General features: G+C 39.7%; 1 protein-coding gene across 2 annotated transcripts in view; it reads right to left on the reverse strand.

Moving 5' to 3' along the window:
• Positions 1–25,328, reverse strand: part of BAZ1B (bromodomain adjacent to zinc finger domain 1B) — a 67,253-nt gene that overhangs the window by 20,873 nt on the left and 21,052 nt on the right. For both annotated transcript variants that reach the window (XM_069089475.1, XM_069089474.1), the window contains exons 6-7: positions 22,463–22,660; positions 678–2,382 (exon numbers count right to left, since the gene is read on the reverse strand). In XM_069089475.1, coding sequence (XP_068945576.1) covers positions 678–2,382; positions 22,463–22,660 — 1,903 coding nt within the window. The remainder of the gene's footprint in view (positions 1–677; positions 2,383–22,462; positions 22,661–25,328) is intronic.

The raw sequence follows: 25,328 nt of genomic DNA on the forward strand, positions 1-25,328 counted from the left end.
CTCCTTGTCCCTGCAGGGAAGTTCGGATGCTAAATTAGTGATACCTCTATTCTTTTAACACCAAGATTTCTCAGAGCAGAGAACTCTGACTTCAGGCAGGAAAAAAAAGGAAAATCTGCAGGGGAAAACTACTTCAATAGTTTAAGTAAAAATACTTAAATTATTATTAAAAATACTTAAAGTTACTGGCAAAGCAAAAACTTTAACCATATCCTTGCTGGCATATGTTTTTCAATTATCTGTTCCAACAGGACCATTAAAATAATTTTTCAAAGAAAATAAGTATTTTCAGAAATGACTTTTTTTCTTGCCCTGGGTTCATTTTTCTAGGAATTATATCAGCTCCTTCCTTAGCACAATAAATGGAAGCTATTTAATTTCAAAAACACAGCACTCGAATGATGGATAAAACAAGTAAATCACTACACATTTGTCACTTACTGTGCCTACAGAACATGGGAGGAAGTAAGAGCCTATTCTTCTCTGACTTGGGCCTTGAAATTATCTGCAATGTGTAAAATATTCCTTTCCATCAGAGTAGGACCTAGTTGTTTTGAAACCATTACTTTTCCAATGCTATTCAAGTTCTCAAGTCATGATAGGAAGATGATTCAAAATGTTAATAAACGAGAAAAGGAAGCCAAGGGAGCGGTGGCCTGACCACAGCCACAGGTTACCTCTCAGCTGGCGCTCCTGGATCTCACGCTCCTTCTTGGCCTGGATGGCCAGCAGCCGCCTGCTCTTCACAGCACTGATCATGTCCTCCGCCTCCACTTCTCCTGGCGCTTCGGCCTTGGCCGCCTCCTTTTTTCTGTCAGGCTTGGCCAGGCCGTGCTCCTCCTTCCCGCTCTCTTTGCTCTTGGCTTCCATCTCTTTCCGCTTCTGCTTCTCAGCACGCCTCTTGTCGTTCTCCTCCTTCAGAACGGCGAGGCGTTCCTTCCACAGCTCTGCTGACATCTGCTGCTTGGCCTCCATGTGGTCCTGCACAGAGTAGGTCATGAGGATGCGGTGGCAGAGGGCAGCCAGGATCTGCAGCTTTTCCTCGGATGTCAGCTCAAAGAACTCAGAAGTCTCGAGCTTCTCCAGAAACTCATCCTGGACCTCATTGTCCTCGAAGGCAGCCGTGTCTTTGTTTTCATCAACTGTGTCCGAGCCCTCGCTCTCCTCAGGCACGTCTGTTTTGCGCAAACAGAGACGGACGAGCTCGGACACCGAGTGCAGGGTCAGAGGGATCTCAGAGAGCTTCATCCCCAGCTCACCATAGTCCTCAGCAATCTCGTCCTGTAGCAGGGTTTGTAGGAGGATGACCAGCACTCTGTTCAGGTACAAGAAGCCCCCCTTGTCGGCACTCAAGGCCTCCATGAGGGACACTGCAGTGATGGGGTACTGGGCATCGGGCAGGAGCAGCCCAGAGTAACAGCTCAAGAATTCGACAACCATAGCAACGTCCCCAAAGAGGGTGTTAGGAAGTCCTTCGGGGGTATCCACCAGGCGGAAAGAGGGCAAGCTCTTGCCTGTCAGTTCTTGGTCCTCATAACGCCTCTGCTTCTCCAGTCTCTCCAACATTTCTTTCTCTTTCCGCTCCTTGGCTTTCTCTTTAAGCTTCTCCTTCAACTCCTCCCGTTTCTTTTTCAAGTATTCCTTGCGCTGCTCCTCAGACATCGAGGCCCATTTCTTCTTGTGCTCCAGAAGCTCATAGCGCTTTTGAACCAAGCCCCGGAGCTCTTCGGGAAGGCGGGCGCGATCTTCACTGGAGAGCAGGCGGGCTGTTTTGGAGATGACACAGGACAGGGCGCTCTTTTTGTCCTCCCGGTCTTTATTCTCCTTGTAGTAGGCAATGAGGTGGAGGGCAGCAGGAGGGAGGTGCTTGTGGGGCTTGTTGGAAGACCTGGGCGTGCCCCCCGAGCTCCGAGGAGTTCGAGTCATTTTCTGGGTACCCTTGGCCATGTCCAATAGGGTCATCTGTTTCATTTTGGTTTTAGGTGTCTTCAAGCCCTTTTTGGGGGATTTAGATTTTCCTGGAGATTTCTGTCCATTTAAAATGCCTTTGCTCCTACCCTTTGTTTTCAAGGGCTTGTCCCCGTTCTTCCCTAACTTTTTGGAGATGGGGCCCTTTTTAGGAATGTGAAATGTGGTATTTAACTTGCCAGGAGACATCATCTTCATCATCTCCTCCAGCTGTTCCTGAGGGGATTTGGAATTCTTTGAGTTCTTTACTTTTAGAGGGGAGCCATTCAAGGATTTCTTTAGATGAACATGGCACCATAATGTGGGATTCAGCACCTGGTTCACTGAAGAACTCTCGGTCTTCAGCTTCTTAGAGGACTTCCTATCAGGAGATGTAATATTTTTCCTCTTTGTAGAAGGATTGAGAGTCATGTACTAGAATTAGAGAGGAGAAATGAAATCAGTTCAAAGAAAAGCAATGACGACTATCTAATGTATCCTGTTTATTAACTATTACAGGTGTGGTCACAGTATTTCACTTCAGAGACAACAAATCCCTGATAAAGTAAAAGCACAAGTGCCAATGTTCCAACAATTTCTGCCAGTGATGGTTTTCACCATGTTCAGTTAGCTAACCATAAGGTCACCCCTAGGAGTAACAGTCAAGTCAGATCCTATGCATGGACCTTCTATACCTTATGCTGTAGGCAAACAAGAGAAACTACTCTTGATGGTTACCAAGCTTTCCGTGCAACTGAATTTCCATGCAATTGAATTCCTACAAATATGTAGGAAACATGACCTGGCATTGTAAATGCAACAAGGTCCCTCCTTACTACTCTTAAGGCCTATGTAGTTTACACTCATCTTTCTCATGCCTGGAGAGGGCCTTGCCCTTCCTCTTTACAAATGCTAGGGTGAGAGCTGGATTTTCAGTAGTTAATGTAGAAAGTGATGCAAGTAGCAATCATTAATAATTACTAATAGTTGAAACATATGCCTGGCAGGCCATGAGATTCTAGAAAAAGCAAATATACACTTGCCTGACAGTTATCATGATATTAATAATGGAAGGGACAAAGAAGGGAGGGGGATGTAAGTGGCACACAACTACTGCTATCTGCACCTCAAAGAAAGACATAGCACACATAATTGAAGAGATAGCCAAAACTGCCCAGGTCATCCTACCCCAATCATTAAAGGAATGAAATCTGGGCATGAGACACCCCACAGGGCCATCTATATTAAATTCTTTTTTCCCCTTCTTTTTCCAGTTATTTTCATTTTACATGCTAAATTATTAATCTGCATTCCAAATGTGTTTATGATGCTGTCTTGGGGACAAAAAACTCCAAAAACCGCCACATTACCTCAACTAAGCCCATTTTGTTATTTTTCAAGCCCCTATTACCTTAAATTCCTTCCTGAAGCCAAAACAAGATAAAAACACCAAGCAGACACACACCATTCTCTTAATTACTGCTGAGTTATCCCATAAACATAGCTGGAACACCTGCACTATATCTAATTCGTGCCAATCATGTTTCTACCACATAAAGGTGTTAAACAATAAACAAGTATATAAATGCTACATAGGTCAGATCAGTGGTACAACCAAGCCAGTAGTCAGTTATAAACAAAGAGGCAGGCAGACACAGAGGCAGGCCTGGAAAGCACGGCCAGAAGGCACGGCCGGCAAAGGCAGGCCCAGAAGGGGCCTGATCAACTCTGAGGGCAAGTCTTCCCACCAACCACAAGGACCACTACCAGGCCTATCACCAAAGGGCTGGGACTGGAAAGAGCAAGGTAAGAACCAAATACAGGGGCCCCTGTCCTGGACAGCAAACTCTCCTGGGGCTACCACTTCACAGCCCAGAAATTTAAAAAAAAAAAAAGCCCCTTTCAGGACCTCCAAAGACCAGGATGACAGAGTGAACCTCACTTGCTCCAAAACCCCCCTCCAACCCTGAAAACATAGTAACTCTTGCCCCAGGGCAAAACCCTCTACAGTAAAGGCTTGGGATCCTAGAGGAAGGGCGTGGCTGGGACCCTCAAAATGGGTAGAAAGCAGACTACAAAGACTCTGGAGTCCTACTATCCTCAGAGGGAGGAACCAAACTCAGAGGGAGACAATGTGAACTCCACATCCAAAGCAGAAACTTCAACATGGAATGGGTCCCAAGCACAGAAGGCTCTCCTAGATGAGATCAAAAGGAACTTTGAAAACAAAATGAGAGAGATAGAAGACAAAATGAATAATTCTCTCAAAACCAAAATAGCAGAATTAGAAAAACATTATAATGAGGAAAACATCTCTCTAAAAAGAAAAGTGTATGATATGGAAAAGGAGCTCCAAAAATTAACCAAAGAAAATGATTTGCTAAAAACTAGAATCAACCAAATGGAAACAAATAACTCTATGAGGAACCATGAATTAGTCAAGCAAAACAACAAGAATGAAAAATTAGAAAAAGAGGTAAAGTACCTCAAAGAAAAAATAACTGACCTGGAAAACAGATCCAGGAGAGATAATCTGAGAATCATAGGCCTACCAGAAAATTATGATGAAAAAAATGAGCCTGGACAACATTCTCCAAGAGCTTGTTAAGGAAAACTGCCCTGAGATACTAGAACCTGAGGGTAAAATAGAAATCGAGAGAATCCACCGGACACCTGCTGAAAGAGATCCCAAACTGAAAAGTACTCAAAATATTGTGGCCAAACTACAGAACTACCAGATAAAAGAGAAAATACTTCAAGCGGCCAGAAAGAAACAATTCAAATATCGAGGGTCCACAGTGAGGATTGCACAGGATTTGGCAGCCTCTACACTGGAAGATTGGAGGCAGTGGAATACAATTTTCCGGAAGGCCAAAGAGCTCGGGTTACAACCAAGGATCTACATACCCAGCGAGACTGAGCATATTCTTCCAGGCAAAGAGATGGTCATTCAACGATATAACAGAGTTCCAGACCTTCTTGATAAAAAAGCCAGAACTCAGTTATAAGCGAAGAGGTGAGCCACTGAGAGGACTGGTCCTGGAGTCAAGAAGACCTGAGGCGAAATCAGGCCTCAGACAATCTGGAGGTAGGTGACCTTGGGCAATTCACTTAAGCCATCTGCCTCAGTAGCAACCCCTTCCTCCACCCCTGGCCAGTTGTTATGAGGATCAAATGAGAAAATGTTCCTTAAGTGCTTTGAAAACTTTAGGGTATCCTATAAATGTTAGTTATTCCATTGTTATACTCTCTTCCACCAACACTAAAGGATGAAATGGAGTATCACTTGCTTGAGAGGCAGTGTGGTGCTGGGGGGAAGATCAGAAGGTGTAAGGGCTACTCTTGGTTCACTGTGTGACTGTGGGAAAGGCGAGGAACACAGCCTTCCCCGTCTCAACAAGGGGTGTGGAGTTAATAACCTCTACCTTTCATACTCTAAAATTCCATAGTGTAATTTCTTATTTGTTCCCACAGAATATCTAACAATTCTCTCAGTGATATTACCAAACACTAAAGATAATCTAAATTCTATACCCCTCTCCCTATGCACATCCACAATGATCGAGGATCACATCCGACTATAGTAGCCTATTGACCTTCACCATGAGGGAAGGGACCTGGATTCTTATCTTTGCTCAGCCCAGGTGGGGAGAGTGGGGGTTCATTTTCCACCTTAGTTTATATAATCTTTATGTTCCTGAACTATTTCTGTTCTAGTTTAAGAGATTCAATCAGACTTTCAAAATACTTCAGGCTCTAGAGATTTTAGAGCAACATTAATATATCTGATACATGTGAACACCGAAGAAATTTAAGAATGATAACATTTTTATTTTTATTTTTTTTTGCTTTTTTTTGGAGGGGGGAAGGCAGGGCAATTGGGATTAAGTGACTTTGCCCAAGGCCACACAGCTAGTTTTGTGTTAAGTGTCTGAGGCCGGATTTGAACCCAGGTCCGGTACTCTATTCACCGCGCCACCTAGCCGCCCCAGAATGATTACGTTTTTAAAATTATGCTTTAAGCCCTATCTGATAAAGAGAAGACTTTATACAACCAAAAAATAAATGAACATCTCATGGATCAGGATCAACATAATGCCAAAATTTAACTAGACATCAATAAATCGAACAGAAGTTAAATGGATAGTTTTGATTATGTGAAATTTAAAAGTTTTTTCACAAGCAGGATCAATACAGCTAAAATTAGAATAGAAGCAGGTTGTTTTTTTTTTGGTGGTTTCTTTTCTTTTTGGAGGGAGGGAGAGAAGTTTCTCTGATTAAGTTCATTTCCAAGAAAGAACGAACCAATTCAAATTTATTTAATTTTTTTTTAATTTATAAAAACAAGCCCCATTCCTCAACTGGCAAATGGCCAAAGGATATAAAAATGGGAAGCTATTCACTGGAAGAAATCCGAGCTCTTTATACTTCTATTTGAATCAGCACTTTTACGGTGGCAAAGAACTGTAAACTAAAGGAATATTCATCACTTGGGGATTGTTGAACAAATTATGAAACATGAACGTAATGAAATAACATTGTGCTACAAGAAGTGAAGAAGGGGGTGGTTTCAGAGAAACTTGGGAAAACTTGTGTGAACTGATGCACTGTGAAGGAAGCAGAACCAGAACAATGTGAAGACGAACCACTTTGTTCTAAGAACTCTGCTCAGCATCATGACCAACGGTTCAGATGAAACACGCTTCGCACTTTGGAGGATTTTTAAACCTTAAAAAGTAATAGTCTTTGGAATCACAATCACAAATTATCTGCATGTCTATTTTTATCTATGATCTAAACAGTATCTTTGGATAAGGAGTTCCCTATGTTGTCCTAGACTACTTTCTTCAGTTTCAAGGGGATTTCCAAGAGGCTGCTAAGAAACTCAGTGGATACAGTACTGGGCCAGGAAAATGCGGCATACAACCTGGCCTCAGACATACTGGCCACGTGACCCCGAAGGCAAACTGGTCTAAACATCTGCAGGGGGAGCACAGTGCCTGACACGTAGTAGGAGCTTAATAAATGTTTGTTTCTTTCCTTCTAATGTTAAAATATACTCTAAATAATATATTGGAACATTCTTTTATATGGTTGTTAATGTATTTGCTTTTTTGGAGAACTGTTTACATAATCAAATCCTCTGACTATCTAATGTGAAATAATGGGCTTCTGATCAACACATTTGTAAACTGTTTATATTTTATAAACAAAGGTTTTTCTCTAGTCACCACTTCCTTTCTTCTCCTAGATACATTAATTTTGTTTGCATTTCATACAGTCAGAATTGTATAAAATCTTTTATAACTCCCTTTTAATTTTTATCCCTTATTTGATGAAGAATTCATCTTGAACTTTTATTTCTTTAACAATATTCATGATCTTTAATAATCACATCACACATTTATTGTGTATTTATTATAGAACATGGTATAAGACAGGGTTCTTAACCTGGGATCCATGAATAGATAGATCTGAGGGGTCTGTTGACTTGCATAGGAAGAAAAAATTACATTCCCATCCCTATTGTTGTAATTCTATGTATTTTATTTTATATATTTAAAAATGTTATTCTGGGGGAGGCTAGGTAGTGCAGTGAATACAGCACTAGCCCTGGAATCAGGAGGACCTGAGTTCAAATTCGGCCTCAGACACTTAACTAGCCACGTGACCTTGGGCAAGTCAACCCCAATTGCCCTTAAAAAAGCAATAAAAAAAAACCAAAAAAAAACCCCCAAACAAACCAAACCATTATTTTGAGACACAAAAAAGGTAAAGACTCCCTAGTGTAAGGAGTTGGTCTAAAGCCTAATTTCTGCCAGTCTGTTTTTCTGCAGTTCTTAGCAAATAGAGAGCTCCTTCCTAAGTAATCCATCTTTGGATTTGACACTGAATTACCTAACTGCTGATTCTCCCTTGTCTATTCTGTTCCATTCATCTATTTTTTAATCTGGTACCAATTGGTTTTGATGATTCCTGCTTTATAATATAGTATATAGTTTGAGGCCCAGAAGCACTATTACCCCTTATTCTGTACTTTATCATTATTTTCATAGACATTCTAAATCTATCCCTAAAATTAATTTTTTAATTTAACTTAGCTCTTAGTATAGTGCCTGGCACATAGTAGGCACTTAATAAATGCTTATTCCCCTCCTCTAACCTCTTCCAAAGAAGGGCTGCAAGAAGACACTTTTGCCTCCTCCTGTGCATAGGTGGGAGGTCCACAGGTATAGAACATTGTTTTCATACTTTTTTGATATGTTCATTGAGGTTTTACTCATTTTTCCTTTTTTTTTTTTTTTAAATACTGTCTGTCATACAGGAAGGCTTCCAGGGAGAAACCAAAGATATCAATAATATTAAAAAAAAATTCAAGAGGAAACAAAGACGGTAATAAAGATCTTTTCCTAGCAGAGTTACAGTATATCTGGAGATGTAATTCACAATTTCAGGCTACACTTGTAAAGGTTTTCCACTAATCTGCCCTCCCTTTGAGTCTTGACATGACAGAAAGTCAGAGCACATCGGCCTAGTAATCAAGAGTGCTCCCTACAAAACCAGCCCTGGTAGGTTAAAATCAACTTGATAATTCACGATGGCTGAGAACAGGAGTTTAAGTAATTAGGAACAAGTGAGCCAAATAACACTGGTCTTCTGATGGGTGATTTTACTTGTAATTAATGAAGGATGAGCCTGACCCCTACAGAAATTCATTGTACTTCACATAAAATAGTGAAATCTTATTCTAAATCTCCCAGGGAGGAGAGAGCAGGAAAGCTTTGTTTTCTTCATTCCACATACTGTGTAACTCCTCCTTGAGCTGCACACCATGCTGTTGCACTTCACAAAAGGTTTTTCTACCTTTTTTTTTTTTGGAGGGGAGAAGGTAGGGCAATTGGGGTTAAGTGACTTGCCCAAGGTCACACAACTAGTTTTGTGTTGTGTCTGAGGCCAGATTTGAACTCAGGTCCTCCTGGACTCCAGGGCTGGTGCTCTATTCACTGCACCACTTAGCTGCCCCTGATTTTCTACTTTTTAAAAAAGTTGCAAGTTTACTCTCACTATTTAATTCACCTCTAAATAACATTAATAAGATTTCCTTTTTGTTTGCACAGTATTTACCTTACAAGAGGCTTATGAACCAATCAGTAAATAATATCCTGATTTTATAATGACCCAAGGCTCAAGTTAAATCAAGTGTCTTGTCCCCCACACAGAACACAAATGAAGATTGAATTTATATACAATCTAGGACAAAACTTTATTTATTTATTTGTTTGTTTTAAAGCAATTGGGGTTAAGAAACTTGCCCAAGGTTACACGGCCAGTTATTTTGTGTGGGTGTTAAGTATCTGAGGCTGGAATCGATTCTGAGTTCTCCCGACCCCAGGGCCGGCCGTCTTACTCACTGCACCACCTAGTGGCCCCCAAAACATTATTTATCATTATTAGAAAGCTAAGTATAGAATTTAGCTTTAACTTAGACTGATCTTAAGTTTTCTATATCCCTTCTAATTTTAGGGCAGAGTACATTTCTAACACTTAGATTTCCAACAAGGAAGAAACTAGATGCCTTGTGAAGTTCAAACTAGACAGGTATATAATACTGTAGGATTTCTCAACTATGTGAGACTAGAATCAGGGGTGGGGCACCTTTGTTCTGTGAAGCTTGGATTCAAAGGACTGTGTTTGAGGACCTAAAGACCCACACGTAGCCTCGAGGCTGTAGGTTCCCCCTGGCTAGATCATCTTATATCTCTTCTAGTGTTAAGATTCTATGAATATACTAAATATACAGAAAATATTCAATAATCTCTACCTGCCTCATATTTGGAGAAATCATTAAAAATGCTTTAAAGGTAGGATCATTAGTCAAAAACTATGACTGTTTACAATTAAGGTTCCCGTACATTTACTTACAATGACAATTAAAAATATAATCTACCAGTAAATTATTTGTGATCAAGGCTTTCAAGGGTATTCCATTCTGAAGAAGAAAAAAAAGTACTACAAACTAGACAGCTGAAAAAGACACTGTTGCACAAACCAAGAAATCCTTAATATAAAAAAGAAAATCTCAGAAATGTAGCTGAGAAATAGATGCCTGGACTGATTTATTTAAAATCCAACAGCTATAAAGACTGGAGCAACAAAGCACCAAAGTAAAATCTCAACAAAGTGACTGGATATTTCTTTAAAAAGATTGTTGAGGGGTGGGGGAGGAGGTCTCGTCACTATTACCACCTTGGCACTCATGAGGTTTTCCTGTAAGCTCCGTATCATATATCTGGCTCTATCTCCAGAAGATAATAACATTGTTGCTACTATTAGCATCAAGAAATTAACTACCAGTTGTTACATGTTTGTGATGGAATACTATTGTGCTGTAAGAAATGACAAGGGCATGGTTTGGGAAAAACATGGCAAGATCTATATAAACCCAATGCAAAGTAAACAGCAGAAGACCATCATAGACAATAATAAGAATGATCGACTGTGAAAGACTTAGTAACTCTGATCGAAACAATGATCCACCATCAACTCCAAAAGAATCATGATACAACATGCTACAGACCTCCAGATAAGCGTACTGAGATTACGAGAAAAGACGCAACTGAACAAAAACCTAAGGCACTGGAGAGCAACCCCTTCCAATCCAGTTAAGGACACGATGCTTACTAAGAACTACACTCTAAATCCACAGGGGTGAGCACGAACAGGAAGTTTAAGAATCACAGTCAAGTACAGAATGAGTGCGTGAAATAAAGCTCATCATCTATCCAGAAGCAACCTGGAAAATGGAATGTGAACCTGGAGGAGCAGCATTTAAGGCACATTATCCACTTGCCCATCTGCAAAGGTCCCTGCTACGAATGGCACCATGATTCCCTGAGTCACCCAAACTCAAAGCCTAGCTTCCTCTTTACTTTCCCCACTGCCGCTAATTAATCTGAGTTCTATAGATTCAAAGAATGTCTTAGATCAGTGCCTCTCCTTTCAATTCTCGGTGACCTAGTCTAGACATTCTCCACTTCAAGCCTGAATGATTATGCAACCAGCTCCTCAAAGGTCTCCTGCCTCTAGTCTCTATCTCCCTTCTAGTCCATCCTGTAAAACACTGCCAAATCAATCTTAGAGCAGCATTTCTTTAAGCAAGAACCTTCCTTGGGCTCAAATGGCCCACAGGATAAAAAAAGTCCTGGCATTAACTCCCTCCCCTTCTTCTGCAAATACTTACTGATGGGGTGCTTGGGATCTATGTAAAATCAATTTGTAACATCAGTAATGATGGAGTGCTTGGGATCTATATTTGTAACATCAGTCTGTAAAACCAATTTGTAAAATCACACTCCCCCCCCCCAGCTTCAGAGCATTAACTCTGCCCAGCAACAACTCATGAATTGTTTCTCTCAGCTTGGAACAGTAACAAGCTATTCTTATGAATCCTTCACAAAAGTATCTATAAACATCCCAGCTCAGGAAACTATTATCTCCCCCTTGTATAGTGTCCTTCGGTACCCTATCTCTAGGTTGACTCCTTGACTGCTTCCATGAATCCTTCAGGACCCTATTTCTGGGTTAACTCCTTAGACTATTATCCACACACTGAGTCTTCGTTAGCCTTGATTCCCAGACAATCTTGTCAAACATGACACTGATGGGTGGCAGACTGGGCACTTCTCAGTCAGCCCTTGACCGCTAGCTGACTTAGTGACGTTTCAAGCCTAAAACCACACCTCCAGGTAGCCCCCCCTCTTGGGCTTTTCCCCAGTGAATTATGGGTAATACTTACATTAAAATTACACGTCCCTTTAAACACTAGCCCCAACTTAACTCCACTCTAATCCCACCCTTAATCACCTAGTTAGCATAATTGGCACAGGTTCTACTATGGATTATTATATAAACACCTTAATTCTACCTCTTTGAGGTTGCAGGTCCCCTAAAGGACTCTTGCCCACTGTACAGCCTAACAATAAACTTGCAGGTCCCCTAAGGACCCTTGCCCGCTGTAAAGCATACAATAAACTTTTACAACTCTGACTCCAAGTTGGCTTGGGCTGAATTCTTTCCAGACTGAATCACAGGCTTTCTGGTCAAGATTAAGATCAGAGTTCCTGCTGAACCATATTGCCCTCCCTCATCATTACCCTAAGAAACTTCAGCCACAACATGCCAAAATAATGAATACAATGGAGTCTGCAAATATCATACTATTATGTACTCCCCTCCATGCTTTGTACACAGCAAACCCCCTTTCCTGGAATAACTCTAAAATATAAAAATATTTTTTCCTTCAAGGCTCACATAAATTTGTACTATGATATCTAGCACTTAATAGGGGCTTTAAAGTTAGCAAAGAGCTTCTCTCCTACTTTATAAAAGATTGTATTATCTTTGATATTCAGATCATGTAGCAATTTTGAACTTATTGTGGAACGCAGTATAAGATACTGTTCTAAGTTTAATTTCTGCCAACTTGCTTTGCAGTTTTTCCAGCAGTAGCAGAAGGGAACAAATTAGAAACATGAAAACATGAATGGAATGAGGATGCCAAATGAAAATGAGAAGGCACAATGATAACTCCAGTTCTGCTTTCGTTTTCTCCAAGAAAACTGATCTTTTAATTGGGAAAGAACAAAACGGTTAACAGGAAAGTGGATATGGCCTTAGTATTAAAGATCATACTATTAAAAACAAAAATGGATCAGATTATTTACCTCTGAAAGTTAGATAGAAGAATTATTAAACAAGGGAGAGAGAAAATTACAAAAGACAAAACAATTCATTTTGACTCTAGAAGACTGAAAAACACCTGCACAACCAAAACTAGTACAACTGGAGAGTTTCCAAGGAGGGAAAAAATTCCTTGTAGCAAATTTCTTGGATGAGTTTTTGGCTCATAAGATATGTAGACAGCTGACAGAAATGAGACCAAAACCCATTTCCAAACAGGTAGTGGTAAAAGGATATGAACCATTCTCAAAAGAATTGCAAAACTATTCAATAAAAGAATGTTTCAGATCTCTAATAAGAAAACTAAAAATCAAAATCTATTGGAAGGGTAGCTTACTGAGAAAGTATAAGAAAAGGATAAACAGGGAAAATACAGGTGGGGAAAGTACAAAGATATCAAAACAAATTTTAAGAAAGTGCTTTACCTAGATCTCACTTGAGCTGCATCACCCACTGGGATGAAATAATGTCAGTATTGTTTGTTTTTGTTTTTAAAAAGTAAGTCACCAATAGTGAAATGGTATGCCCATGGTAACAGAGATAAAGTAATCAGAGATAGGACTTGAACTTGTCTCTTCTTATTAAGAACTCAAGCACTCAATCCACTAGGATAGGCCACTTCTCAAGGCAATATACTGAAGAATGATCCAGCAGAGGCAACAATCACGTCCATCCCGGAGAGCCTGAAGAAAAACCAGGAGCTCTGTTCTCCTCTGTACTATTTTAGGAAAATGAACCACTATCTTCAACAATAATTTATCCTAACATGGTGCAGTGGACAGTGTGCCAGGCCTGGAGTCAGGAAGACTCATCTTCCTGATTTCAAATCCACCCTCAGAAATTTACTAGTTGTGTGACCCTGAGCAAGTCACTTAACCCTGCTGGCCTCAGTTTTCTCATCTGTAAAATGAGATGGAGGAGGAAATGACAAGCCACTCCAGTATTTCTGCCAAGAAAACCCCAAATGGAGTTGTGACGAGTTGGACACAACTGAATAACAGCAAAATTTAAGGATCAGAGGGCTTGGAGTATGATATTCCAGAAGGCAAAGGAGCTAGAATTACAACCAAGAATCACCTACTCCCAAAAACCGAGTATAATCTTTCAGGGGGGAAAATGGATATTTAATGAAATAAAGGACTTCCAACCATTCCTGATGAAAAGTCCAGAGCTGAATAGAAAAGCTGACATTCAAACAGAAGGCTCAAGAAAAGCATAAAGATAAACATAAAAGAATAATCATAAGAGAGTCAAAGTTAAACTGTTTACATTTACATTCCTATATGGAATGATACAAGTAACTCCTAAGAACTTTATCATTATCAGAGCAGTTAGAAAGAGTCTACCATCAAAAAAAAAAGAGTCTACCAGAGACAGAGAGCATGTATGTGAACTCCACAAAAAGAATGTAAGGGTGAAGAAGACGGATGCACTGGGAGAAGGGAGAAGGAAGAGGTAGAATGGGGACAATTTTCTCACATAAAAGAGGAGCACAAGGAAGAAGTTTTTTAGTGGAGAGGAAAATGGGGATCAGGCAATGCTTAAACCTTATTCACTGGAATTGCTTCAGAGTGAATAATATATTATAATTCTATGATACCATATAATGTTTTAGTAATATAACCAATGCATACATGTAATATATAATAAATCATATATTATAAGCTAATTTTTACTCACCCCCCACTACTCCCCCTCTCAGTTGGGTAAAAAAAATCTCTAACCCAACAGGAAAATAAGAGGGAAGGGAATAAGATTAAAGGTGTGGGGGGAGATGGGTGAGGGGAGGCAGTGATTTGGAGCAAAACAGGCTTCTGAGGAGGGACAAGATAAAAAGAGAAAAGAAGGATAAACAGAAGAAAATAGGATGGAGAGGAAATGCACAGTTAGTGATCACATCTGTGAATGTGAATGGGTTGTGCTAACCCATAAAATGGAAGCAAATAGCACAATGGATTGGGAACCAGAATCCAACAGTTGTACAAGAGACACACTTCAAACAGAAACACACACACAGAGTTAGAATAGCAGAAGTAAGAAATCATGATTTCAGAGAAAACAAAAGCAAAAATAGACCCAATTAAAAGAGATAATCAGGGAAAAGTACATTTTGCTAAAAGGCACCATAAAAAATGAAGAATATCAAAGAATTTTAAAGCAAGTTTCTCTGATAAAGGCTTTGTTTCTCAAATATATATAGGGAACTGAGTCAAATTTATAAAAATAAGAGCCAGTACCCAATGATAGGTGGCAAAAGGAGAGACAATAGACAGTTTTCAGAAGAAATCAAAGCTATCTAGTCATGTGGGGGAAAAAAATGCTCTAAATCACCACTGATTAGAAAAAGGAAAATTAATACAACTCTGAAATACCACTTCATCCTTATCAAAAAGAACAAATGCTTGGAGAGGATGAGGAAAAATAGGGACAACTAATGAACTGTTGGTGGAGTAGTGAAGTGGTCCAACCACTCTGGAAAACAATCTAGAACTATGCCCAAAAGGTTATAAGCTTGTGCATACCTTTTGACCCAGCAATACTACCACTAGGTCTGTATCTCAAAGAGATCAAAGAAAAGGAAAAGGACCTATATGTATAAAAATATTTATAGCAACTCTTTTTGTGGTGAGCAAGCTATGAATATGATAGTGACAGAGTACTACTGTGCTATATAATAAACAAGGGGCAGGACGCTTTCAGAAAAACCTGGGAAGACTTACATGAATTGATGATGCAAAAGGAAGTGATAAAAACAGGGGGATCACTGTGCACAGTTAACAGCAATGCTGTAATGATGATCAACTTTGCAAGACTTGGCTACTCTGATCAGTACAATGATACCAAACAATTCCAAAGGACTCATGATGAGAAAATGCTGTCCACCTCCAGAGAAAGAACTACTTAACTTTGAATACAAATTCAGGTATAATTTTTTGAATTTATTTTTTGTGTGTGATATGATTTCACATAATAACTGATATATTGTTTGATTTCTCAGTGGGTAGGGGAGGGAGAGATTATGGAACTCAAAATTTCTTAAAATGTTAAATTAAAGAAATATTAAAATGTTAAAGATTTTAAAATTAAAGAAAAAAAAGTCTCCTCTGCGCCTGTCTCCCTTAATATAGCTGATAAATTCCTTAGCGCTAGTATCAGGTTCTCCAAAGTCCAGTTTTCCATTCCAGCCAAGACTAAATAAAATACTTTAGAGTTTGCTCCAAGGATATTAGAGCTACTGGAACAGTTTGGGCTTTGAGGGTGAGCAAGATTGTCCAGTAAGCCCTTTTATTTAGAAGGTGTGATTTTTTTTTTTAAAGTCACACCATATATTTTTAAAAAGCAAAGAAATGGACTCACCCAACCCCCTCCCAAATGGCCGGCTCCCTGGGTGAGCAGAGTCCTTCAGCAGCTGGATCATCTCAGCATGGGGCATGCTGGGCAGTCACAGCCGAGTGGGAGCCGGCATGGCTGGACTCAGGGGTATCTGAAAAAGTATAAAACCACCCCCCACTTAGCATAATCAACTCATTGGGAGAGGCAGGGGAAGGGAATTCCTAATTGGCTGCCTATCTCACCCCTAGGGTAAATAGCCTAGCCAAACCAATCTTCAAGCCTCCTACATCTCTACCACTCTACCCTCTCGGTCAAAGACTTCTCTTCAATAAGAAAATTAAAGCCAATTGACTGAACTGTCTCCCTTTTCTCTTCACCTTGAAAAACTGGAAAGCAAGTCCCACTCTCTCCTCCTTTCCCTTACAGCATCTCTTGAATAGAAGGTTCTACATTTTACATGTGCCCTTAGATCCTAACCCCTCCAGTCTTCACCAGCAGACTAAAACCTCAACCATTCTCTAATTTACAACCTTTTCCTAATGGACCCTTCACTACTGTCTTCAAACATAACTAAATCTCTGCCTTTCTTAAAAATAAACAAAATGACTTCAAGAAAAACCTAAGAAGACTTACATGAACTGATACATAATAAAGTGAACAGAATCAGGAGAATTCTGTACACAGTAACAGCAATATTGCATGATGAACTATGAATGACTTAGGTATTCCCAGCAATACAATGATCTAAAATAATCCCAAAGAACTAATAATGAAGCATATTATCTGCCTCCAGAGAAACTGATACTGTTTGAATACAGACTACAGCATGCTATTTTTCACTTTCATTTTTTTTCTTTTGAATCTTCTTATACAAAATGACTAATATGAAAATGTTATACATAATTGCACATGTATAACCTATATCTAACTGTTTACCATCTCAAAGAGGGGAAAGGAAGGAAGGGATAGAATCTGGAACTCAAAACTTTAAATAAAAATGTAAAAAACTAAAAACTCATCTTTATTACATCCTACCATGCCCTCAAGTCATCATCCTAAATCTTTCCTTCCTTTCTCTGCTAATCTCTAGCTCCACTTCCTCTCATCACTCCTCAGCCCTCTGCAATCTAGATTTCGACCTCACTGAACTGAGACTGCTCTCCAAAGTAACCAATCTCTCAACTTCCAGGATCTCTTGTATAATGACCCATCTCTCTACTCACATTATCATCACCCTAGTTCAAACCCCGATCAACTCTCACCTGGAATGCTGAGATTCTCATGGTCTCCTTGTCTTAAACTTCTTTCCTCTCCCAAGGCATCCTTTGCTCAGCTGCTGAAATTAATTATCTTAATTTTCCCAAAGGAATGAGGATGCCACAGGAATGACCATGCTACCCCCTACTCTAACTTCCGTTGCTCCCTAATACTCCAGGATCAAATATAAACTGTTCTGTCTGGCATTTAAAGCTATTTCCAACCTCAGTGCCTCCTTCACTTTATGTCCCTTCTTGAACTCTACGACCCAGCAAATTGCTTACTTGAAGTTCCTTTGTATACCACAGTCTCACCTCCCATTCTGGGCCTTTGAATATCCCCCATACCCAGAATGATCTCTCCCCTCTGGCTTCCTTCAAGACTCAACTCAAATCCCACCTCCAGAAGACTTTTCCTGATGCCTCCAGCTAGCAGTGCTCCTTCCATCCAGCTTTTAGCTGGATCTAGTATGAAATCAGTTATTTACATATCCCCCTATCAAAATGCAGGCTCCTTTTAGACCAGACTTTTGGTTCTTTTGGGGGGGGTCCTTACTTCTGCATTCCCAGGGCTTACCATAAACATAAACACAGTCTTACATCTTAAGTGGTTGCTGGCTGGTCTTTTCTTAGTCTGCCTCCTTCCTGGATACTTTCTCTCCATTCCGGGTTTACATGACATCCTTCTTGCCTTTCTGACACCTCTTGGATTCTTTTGGTGGCTCTTCATGTCAGAAGCCTTAATGTTGTTCACATCTCTGTTCTGGGTTTTCTAGGTTCTTTCTTCAGTTCCCATGGATTTAATTCTCACTCTCCACTGATGACTCACATCACCAACTGCCTACTGGTACATTTTCAGCCAGATGTCCTATTTCTCCCCAAAGCCTTTCCCTCTTCCACACTCCTCCATCTATCAAAGGTGCCACCATTCTTCCAGTCTCCCAGGTTTGGGACTGTGGCAGGATTTCTGACATCTCACTCATGCATGGCATGGAAATGAGTGGTTACTGAATCTTGTTATTTCTAACACCCATAACACATCCAACTTCTCTCTACTCACAGGGCCCATGACCTTAGTTCAGGCCCTCAGCACGTCTTGCCCAGATTACTGCAACCATCCACTACCTGGTCTCCCTCAGATGAGGCCACATCATTTCCCTCCTGAAAGGCTAGCGGCTTCTGTACTGCAACTAGCAAACACAAGCTATTTTATTTAGCTTCTAAAACCCTTTGCAACTTTGTCCCAATTATCCTTCCAAACTCAATGTACAGTCCACCAGTTTACCTGGCCTTCTCTCTATTCCTCACATCCAATGCTTCTCTCCCTGCCTTTGCTCTGCCTGTCCCCAGTACGTGGAAGGCCCTTCCTTTCTCCTCCACTCTACCTCACAGAGCCCTCCCTCTTCTTTCCTGAAGTCTCATAAACGACCTCACAGATGACTCTTTTTTACTGTCTCTTAATTCTCTGTATTTATGTAGTACTTATGTCATTAGGAGGAAACTCTTTTTCACTCTTTTTCTTTGCAGGCCCAGCCCCTGATACAACTGATATACCCAAGCATGATATAAAGCAGGTATTTTATACTTGATGATTCATTAGTAATAACCATCATTTAAACAAAAGCCTTCCCTGATGGGTAGAGACATGTTTTAGCAACCTGGGTAATACTACCAGTAACAAGAGACTATTACTATCACCACCATTAGCTCCAGGCTAATATATATGTCTTTAATAAATGAATTTTATCAATAAAAACATTGGCAGTACTAGGTTCATATAGAAAATTTAACTTACTGGCTAGTGACTATGCTCAAATCAATCAAGAGCATGCCCTAGCCACATTTAGTGTTCTAGGTTCAAACCTGCCTCAGTCGTTAGCATTGGGACCTCACTTTGTCTAATCTATAAAACAGGCATGATGAAACCTTCTGCTCACAGTGCTGCTATGAAGGCAAAAGATACTGCCAACAATTCTCAGCTCCCCTCGTGACACTCTTGCTCCGCATGTTACATGCTACTTAATTTGCCTTATTAAGTTATTGAGTTCTTTTTACTTGACTGGAATGTTTCAAGAATGAATCAAGTAATGGAAAAGAAAATATACCGGAGTATAAGGGCGTAAGAAATAAGTTCACTAAAAGGGAAATTGGAATTATTATAATTAATTGTACAAGTGCCTCTTGCCCTAGTCTCCAACACAAAAGTTTAAGAGACAAAATATTTTATTAAAAGAAAAATTCCAGGCTAAGGTATATATTGTTGTTTTCTTGTCTCTAGGACTCCCTAATCTAGCAATGTTATTAGCAGAAGAGAACATCTTTATCTGTTAAATGCTGATGTTAAGCCAGTATAAGTTATGTGACAGGAGTTAATAACTCACATCTAAATAACTTAACAGTGTGTTGTTCTCCACCAATAATTCCATCCAAGGACACACCTTTAAGAAAGGACGGTCACTAGAATAAACTCAGGATGGTGCCATAAAGGTCAAGATCCTCAGGTTTCATGTTTTCCCAGAACTGGACCCAAAGGAACAAGTAGAGGGGATCTGTTTCCAAATCTAATTAAATGGATATCCACTGTCCACAAAGCACTGAATGATGGCAGGAAAGATCCTAATGGAATTAAGGCGTGGCTCCTGAGGAGGGCAGCTAATGATCTAGACAGACACAAAGGTTCAGTCACTAACTGATCTGTTGTCTCTCAATCCAGCCCTAACATCAAACAGAACACCTGTCATTCTGAGAGCTATATTGGCCAGAAGGCCAATGCCATCTGTTATACAGTTTCTCCTTAAGTCATGAGAAAGTCCTAGGAAACAACTATGAAAACCAGGCCACTTAAGTTTGAGAGATTCACATTCCCTCCAAAACTGGCAAGAAAGCAGTAGAATGCTGCCCAGTGTGAGTTAAACAGTGACAGGGCCAAAGGGAGCTCCAACCCTCTGGGCAATGTGAAGATCCCTGGGGTAGATGGTCTGGGAAGGCACCACTGAAAAGCCAAGCCTAAATCTAGGTCCTAAAGAAAAAACTAAAAGATGGATACAAGGAAGGAATTTATTCTGGACTGGAATGCTTAGGAGAGCAACAGGATGTAACCAGAAGCCAGCAGAGTCCATAGATAGCACCATGCACTAAAGACCAGAGAGGGTAGGAGGGAGACAAGTTGCCTAAAGGTAAATGAGACCCACTGACCCCCTGGGTAAGAGAGGAGTGGGTTCCCCTACATACAGTAGGAAGATTATTTTGGTAAATAAATAAATGTTGTTTGAAATGATGACAGATAAAGTGATAAGAGTCTGAACCATTAGTGACTTTGAGCTTTATTCAAGTGAGAAAAGACTACAAATCACTCAGTTTTGGGAGATCTGTGCTAGTCGAACAAGTAACAACTGTCATCTACACTAACTACCACCAAAAAATGCTTTTAAATAACACTGCCATCAGTGGAAGAAATGATTCCAAAGGCCTCATCAATGAGGTTTGGGTCAAAGAGAAAGAGTCAGAACTTTCATAATGACCACAAAGGACAAAGGGTAGTCTAGAAATCCAGACCAGTTCAGGGTTCAAGAACAGCTATGGACTGAGGTGTTAAGGATCCAGTATTTACAAAGCAGGAGGGAAAACATGTGGCACTAGGCTTTGAAATTCAATCCCTCTAAAAGCAAAGTTTCAAAGAAAAAAATAACTTGGACATAAATTGAACCAAAATTCCTGGAAGAGATGAAATTTTAAAATGTCTTTAATAATGAAATGAAAGAGCTAGAGGAGCAAAAATGGAAAAGAAACAAAAGCTATGGAAGAACTGTAAAGAGAATTAACAGCTAGGTATATGAGGTTAAAAATACTGCCTAAGCACCAAACTCTGAAAATCAGAATGGACCATATGGAAGCTAAGTTAAAAAAAATGAAAAAAGTAAAAGAAAATATAAGGATAAAAACCATGCTACTGGACGACAGATCAAAAAGTAACAGACATAGGGTGTGTATGTATTTATTTTGGACCCATCCAATGTGGGAATTTGCTTTAACTATAAATGCTTGTACCATTGATTTTGTTTCTTTCTTTCTCAACTGGGAAGATAAAGTGTATCTTAGTTTAAAAAAAAATTTTTTTTAAAGGAAAATGCTATTATGAAAATGGGAAGAGTCCATGTTTTGGTTTTTGCTTTTTAAAGCTGAGCTCATCTGATAACGTTAAGAGGGACAAATGATAAAATAAATCACCATCACACAGTGGAAAGACTCTGGACTGTCAGGAAGATTCACTACTCATTTGTTTGTGACCACAAGTTAATATTTTTTTCATACCTGTTTTCCCACTTGTCACATGACTAGAACTTACTCTATAGAATGTGTTAAGAATTAAATGAACTGCCCTGTGAAGGAAGCTCAAATTCTAGAAAACAGATTTTCTACTAGTCTACCATAAACATCCATCCCCTCCTTTTGGGTAAGGACTGCTAGTCAGTAATTTTATTTGATTCACAGAATCAGTATATTAAAACCATGAAGCGGGGCGGCCAGGTAGCACAGCGAGTAAGAGCAAGAGCACCGGCTCCAGTGTCAGGATGACCTGGAGATCGAATCCTGGGCTCAGACACTTAGCACCCACCAAGAAACACCTGGCCGTGTAACCTTGAGCAAGTTACTTAACCCTGATTGCTTAAAAAAAAAAAAAAACCATGAAGCACAACAACTTGAAGACAGAAGCCATAAAGTAAATGTTTGCTAAGGGTGTTCAACAAATGAATGTTTTACCCACTCATTTACAAATCACTACAACATACAAATTCAGTTTTTACATCTAAGCAAGCTTAAAAAAAAAACCACTCCAGTGAGGACTCCAAAGAAGGCTGAACAACTTATTACAAAAATATTATGTTATTGAGTCGATTCAATATAAATATAATATATGCTTTAAACTTTTTTGTTTCAGCAAATATTCCCACATGTTGGAACCTGTACAAAATATAAATCCTACTGAACAAGTGTTTTTCCTAATTAATGAAGCTTCCTTGGGGGAAAAAAAACCTTTTACCTTTAGCCCTAGAGTACCAAATACAAGCTCCCAAGGAGATCTCTTTTCCGACGCCTGAATGTTACCCTTACTGGCTCCTGTTGGCCCCTCCAGCCCCCCCAGAACTTGACCTAATGTTCTGTGTTCCACAATCAAGAGTCCTTACCTTGTAGGGATCAAGTAAAAAGTCATTGAACTTGCTCGGCAAGGCATGCTTCCTCACTAGCTCATCCTCTACCACCCAGGGCGCGTTTTCACCTGTGCCGGCACGGAGAGCATTATGGCGGATAAAGTACCGCAGAATTTCTTTGTTGGGAGGTCGCTCAGTACGAATCAAGCTGTCTGCAGGGACATTGCTGATGATCTAGGAAGTCAAACAAAATTAATTACTGGGGCATAAACAAGGTTACCAAGTAGAGGAAGAGCAACATGGTATTTTAAGAAAAAGAAAAGAGGGGCGGCCAGGTGCCTCAGCAAGTAAGAGCACCGGCTCCAGTGTCGGGATGACCTGGATCAAACCCGTGCTCAGATACTCAGCACCACACCCAGAAATAACTGGCCGTGTAACCTTGAGGAAGTTACTTAACCCTGATTGCTTAAAAGAAAAAAGAAAAAGGACTATTTAAGGATTCTGAGATGTGGGTGTTCTCAAGTGCTCCTCAAAAGATCTCAACCACAGAAAGCTTCTCAGACACTAATAGTTCTAGTCTCACCTTTACTCTAATCCTGGACAACCTTTCACAATCCTGACAAGTGGCTGTCAAACGTCTGTGTGAACAGACAACTCACTAGCTAAGGGGAAAGTCTATTTTAGTTTCAAGCAGTTCAAAATATTAGGAAGTATTTCCTTACACTGAGCTCTGTGTCTACTTCCCTATCCTATAACTTCTCACCTGTAATACTATTTTATCTACTCTCTGGAACTAGGCAAAAATAAATAATCGTTCCATGAAAATTCTTCAATTATGTGAAAACACCAACCATATCCCTATTACCCCTACAATGTGTTATTCTCCAAATTGATCCTAATGCCATCTGTAGAACAATGCTATCAACTGACATGAACAAATCAAGTTTTAAGATAAAATGTCTAAGAGCGCCGCCCCAGCGTCGGGAGACCTGGGATCAGTTCTGGCCTCAGATACTCGGCACCCACACAAAAATAACTGGCCATGTAACCTTGAGCAAGTTACTTAACCCCAAATTGCTTTAAAAAAAAAAAAGATAAAATGTCACCTTCAAAGGAATTCTTTCAAGTCAAGAAAATGGACTGTCTACTATAAGGCCTGTATACTTAACAACTGCAGAAGATTTCTAGAGCTCAAATATCAGTCCCATTTTATTCTCTGCAGTTCTGAGAAAATAAAATTTGAACTGACAGAATATCTGTAACATAATAAAAATCTGTAATCTGATGAAGGCTATGCTATATAAGGTACCCTTCCTTCCTCTTCTCAAGTGTTTTAGGACAATGGCTATCCTGATGCAACATGGCCGAAAGGTAAGCTTCCAGTGGCAGGACTGGAAATAAAAATCTTACTAACCTTGAAGCAGGACTGGATCAAATGACTTGTTCGATTCCTTTCAGTTCTGATATTTATTATGCCTAGCTAAGCAAGTCAGGAAATGGCTCCTTCAGCTCACCTTTGACTCTGCACAAGTCATCTTCTATTTTGACTTGCCCCATTTTAATTGAGGATTATTCTTTCAACACTGCCAAAGAACTCCTCAGTGTCGAAGTTCAGAAGTAATTTCTTTTCCACCATAGAGCCATAATGGAAAAATATCTGCTGGGGCAGTAAGGTGGTACAACAGAGAGAGCACTGGCCCTGGAGTCAAGACCCAAGTTCAAATCCTACCTCAGACAAATTACTAGCAGTGTGACCCTCGGCATGTCCCTTAAACCTTATTGCCTCCAAAAGAAAAAAAATATCTGTCCTATTAATACAAAAATAATTTGAAGGGGAGGGGTCTGGGGGGGGGTGCGTGCATGCGCACACACACACCCATTCATACAAGATTTTTTTTTCTAGTTCTTACTCTACAACAGTTACTCCATCACCAACTGATGGGCTTGTATCATTATCCAGTACTGATACTACTGAAAAAAAAAAAGCTACAAATCAAGTAGAACTTTACTCTTTATACCTATGTAAAACATAGGCAATATGTTATAGATATACATATAACAAACCATTGCCTGATGAGTGTATCAGGGGCTCCTGTTATTCCCTCCTTTTAAGTATGTGCCTAACAATGGAATTTTAGCTACCTCCTCTACATACTGCCAGCTGTTCTGAGGAATGTTCTGAGCAGTGCACAAATCAACCAACTCTGCATTGTCTTTTCACAACACTGACTAGTGCCATCTTTTATCTTTGTCAATGTAATAAGTGTGAGATAAAACCTCAGAACAGGTTTGATTTGTATTTTTCCTATTCCTTGGGGGATTTTCAGTATATTCTTTTAGTTTGTTAGTAATTAAGAAACCTTCTGAGAACTGTTCATATCATTTGACGACTTATCTAATAAGTTTTTACTTTTACATATTTGTTATGAGCTAATATATCTTCAGAAGTAATGATATGAAGATCTTTCTTTCCATAGTTAACCCATTCCCTTCTTATAGGAGTTCCACTACTTTTGTTTGTTTCAAAATTTCTTGCAACTGAAATTGTCCAGTATATCTTTCATAATCTTTACCCTTTTATTACAAATTCACTTCACTGTAAAGTGCCTCATTTGATTCTCTTTTCTTTTTTTTTTAGTGGTGTAACCTTTGGTATTCCTGGTTGCATATCCACTGAGTTTACTGACTGATGTAGAAATTGTTAATTTAGTTCTAACTTTCTGTCAGACTGCTTTCCAACTTTTCTAGACATCTCTGTCAAATACAGAATTCTTTCCTAGATCATTTAAAGTGATTCTGAATCTTCCTATTCTAATCTATTGTAATAATCAATCTACTTCTTACTTTTCTAAACAGCACTACCAAATAGTTTAGATGACTGCTTTATAAAGTTATGCCCCAG

The sequence above is a fragment of the Petaurus breviceps genome, unplaced genomic scaffold (assembly GCF_028583685.1).
Source record: "Petaurus breviceps papuanus isolate PSGF00001 unplaced genomic scaffold, PetGlider_PUasm1.0 186, whole genome shotgun sequence".
Classification (NCBI taxonomy): Eukaryota; Metazoa; Chordata; class Mammalia; order Diprotodontia; family Petauridae; genus Petaurus; species Petaurus breviceps.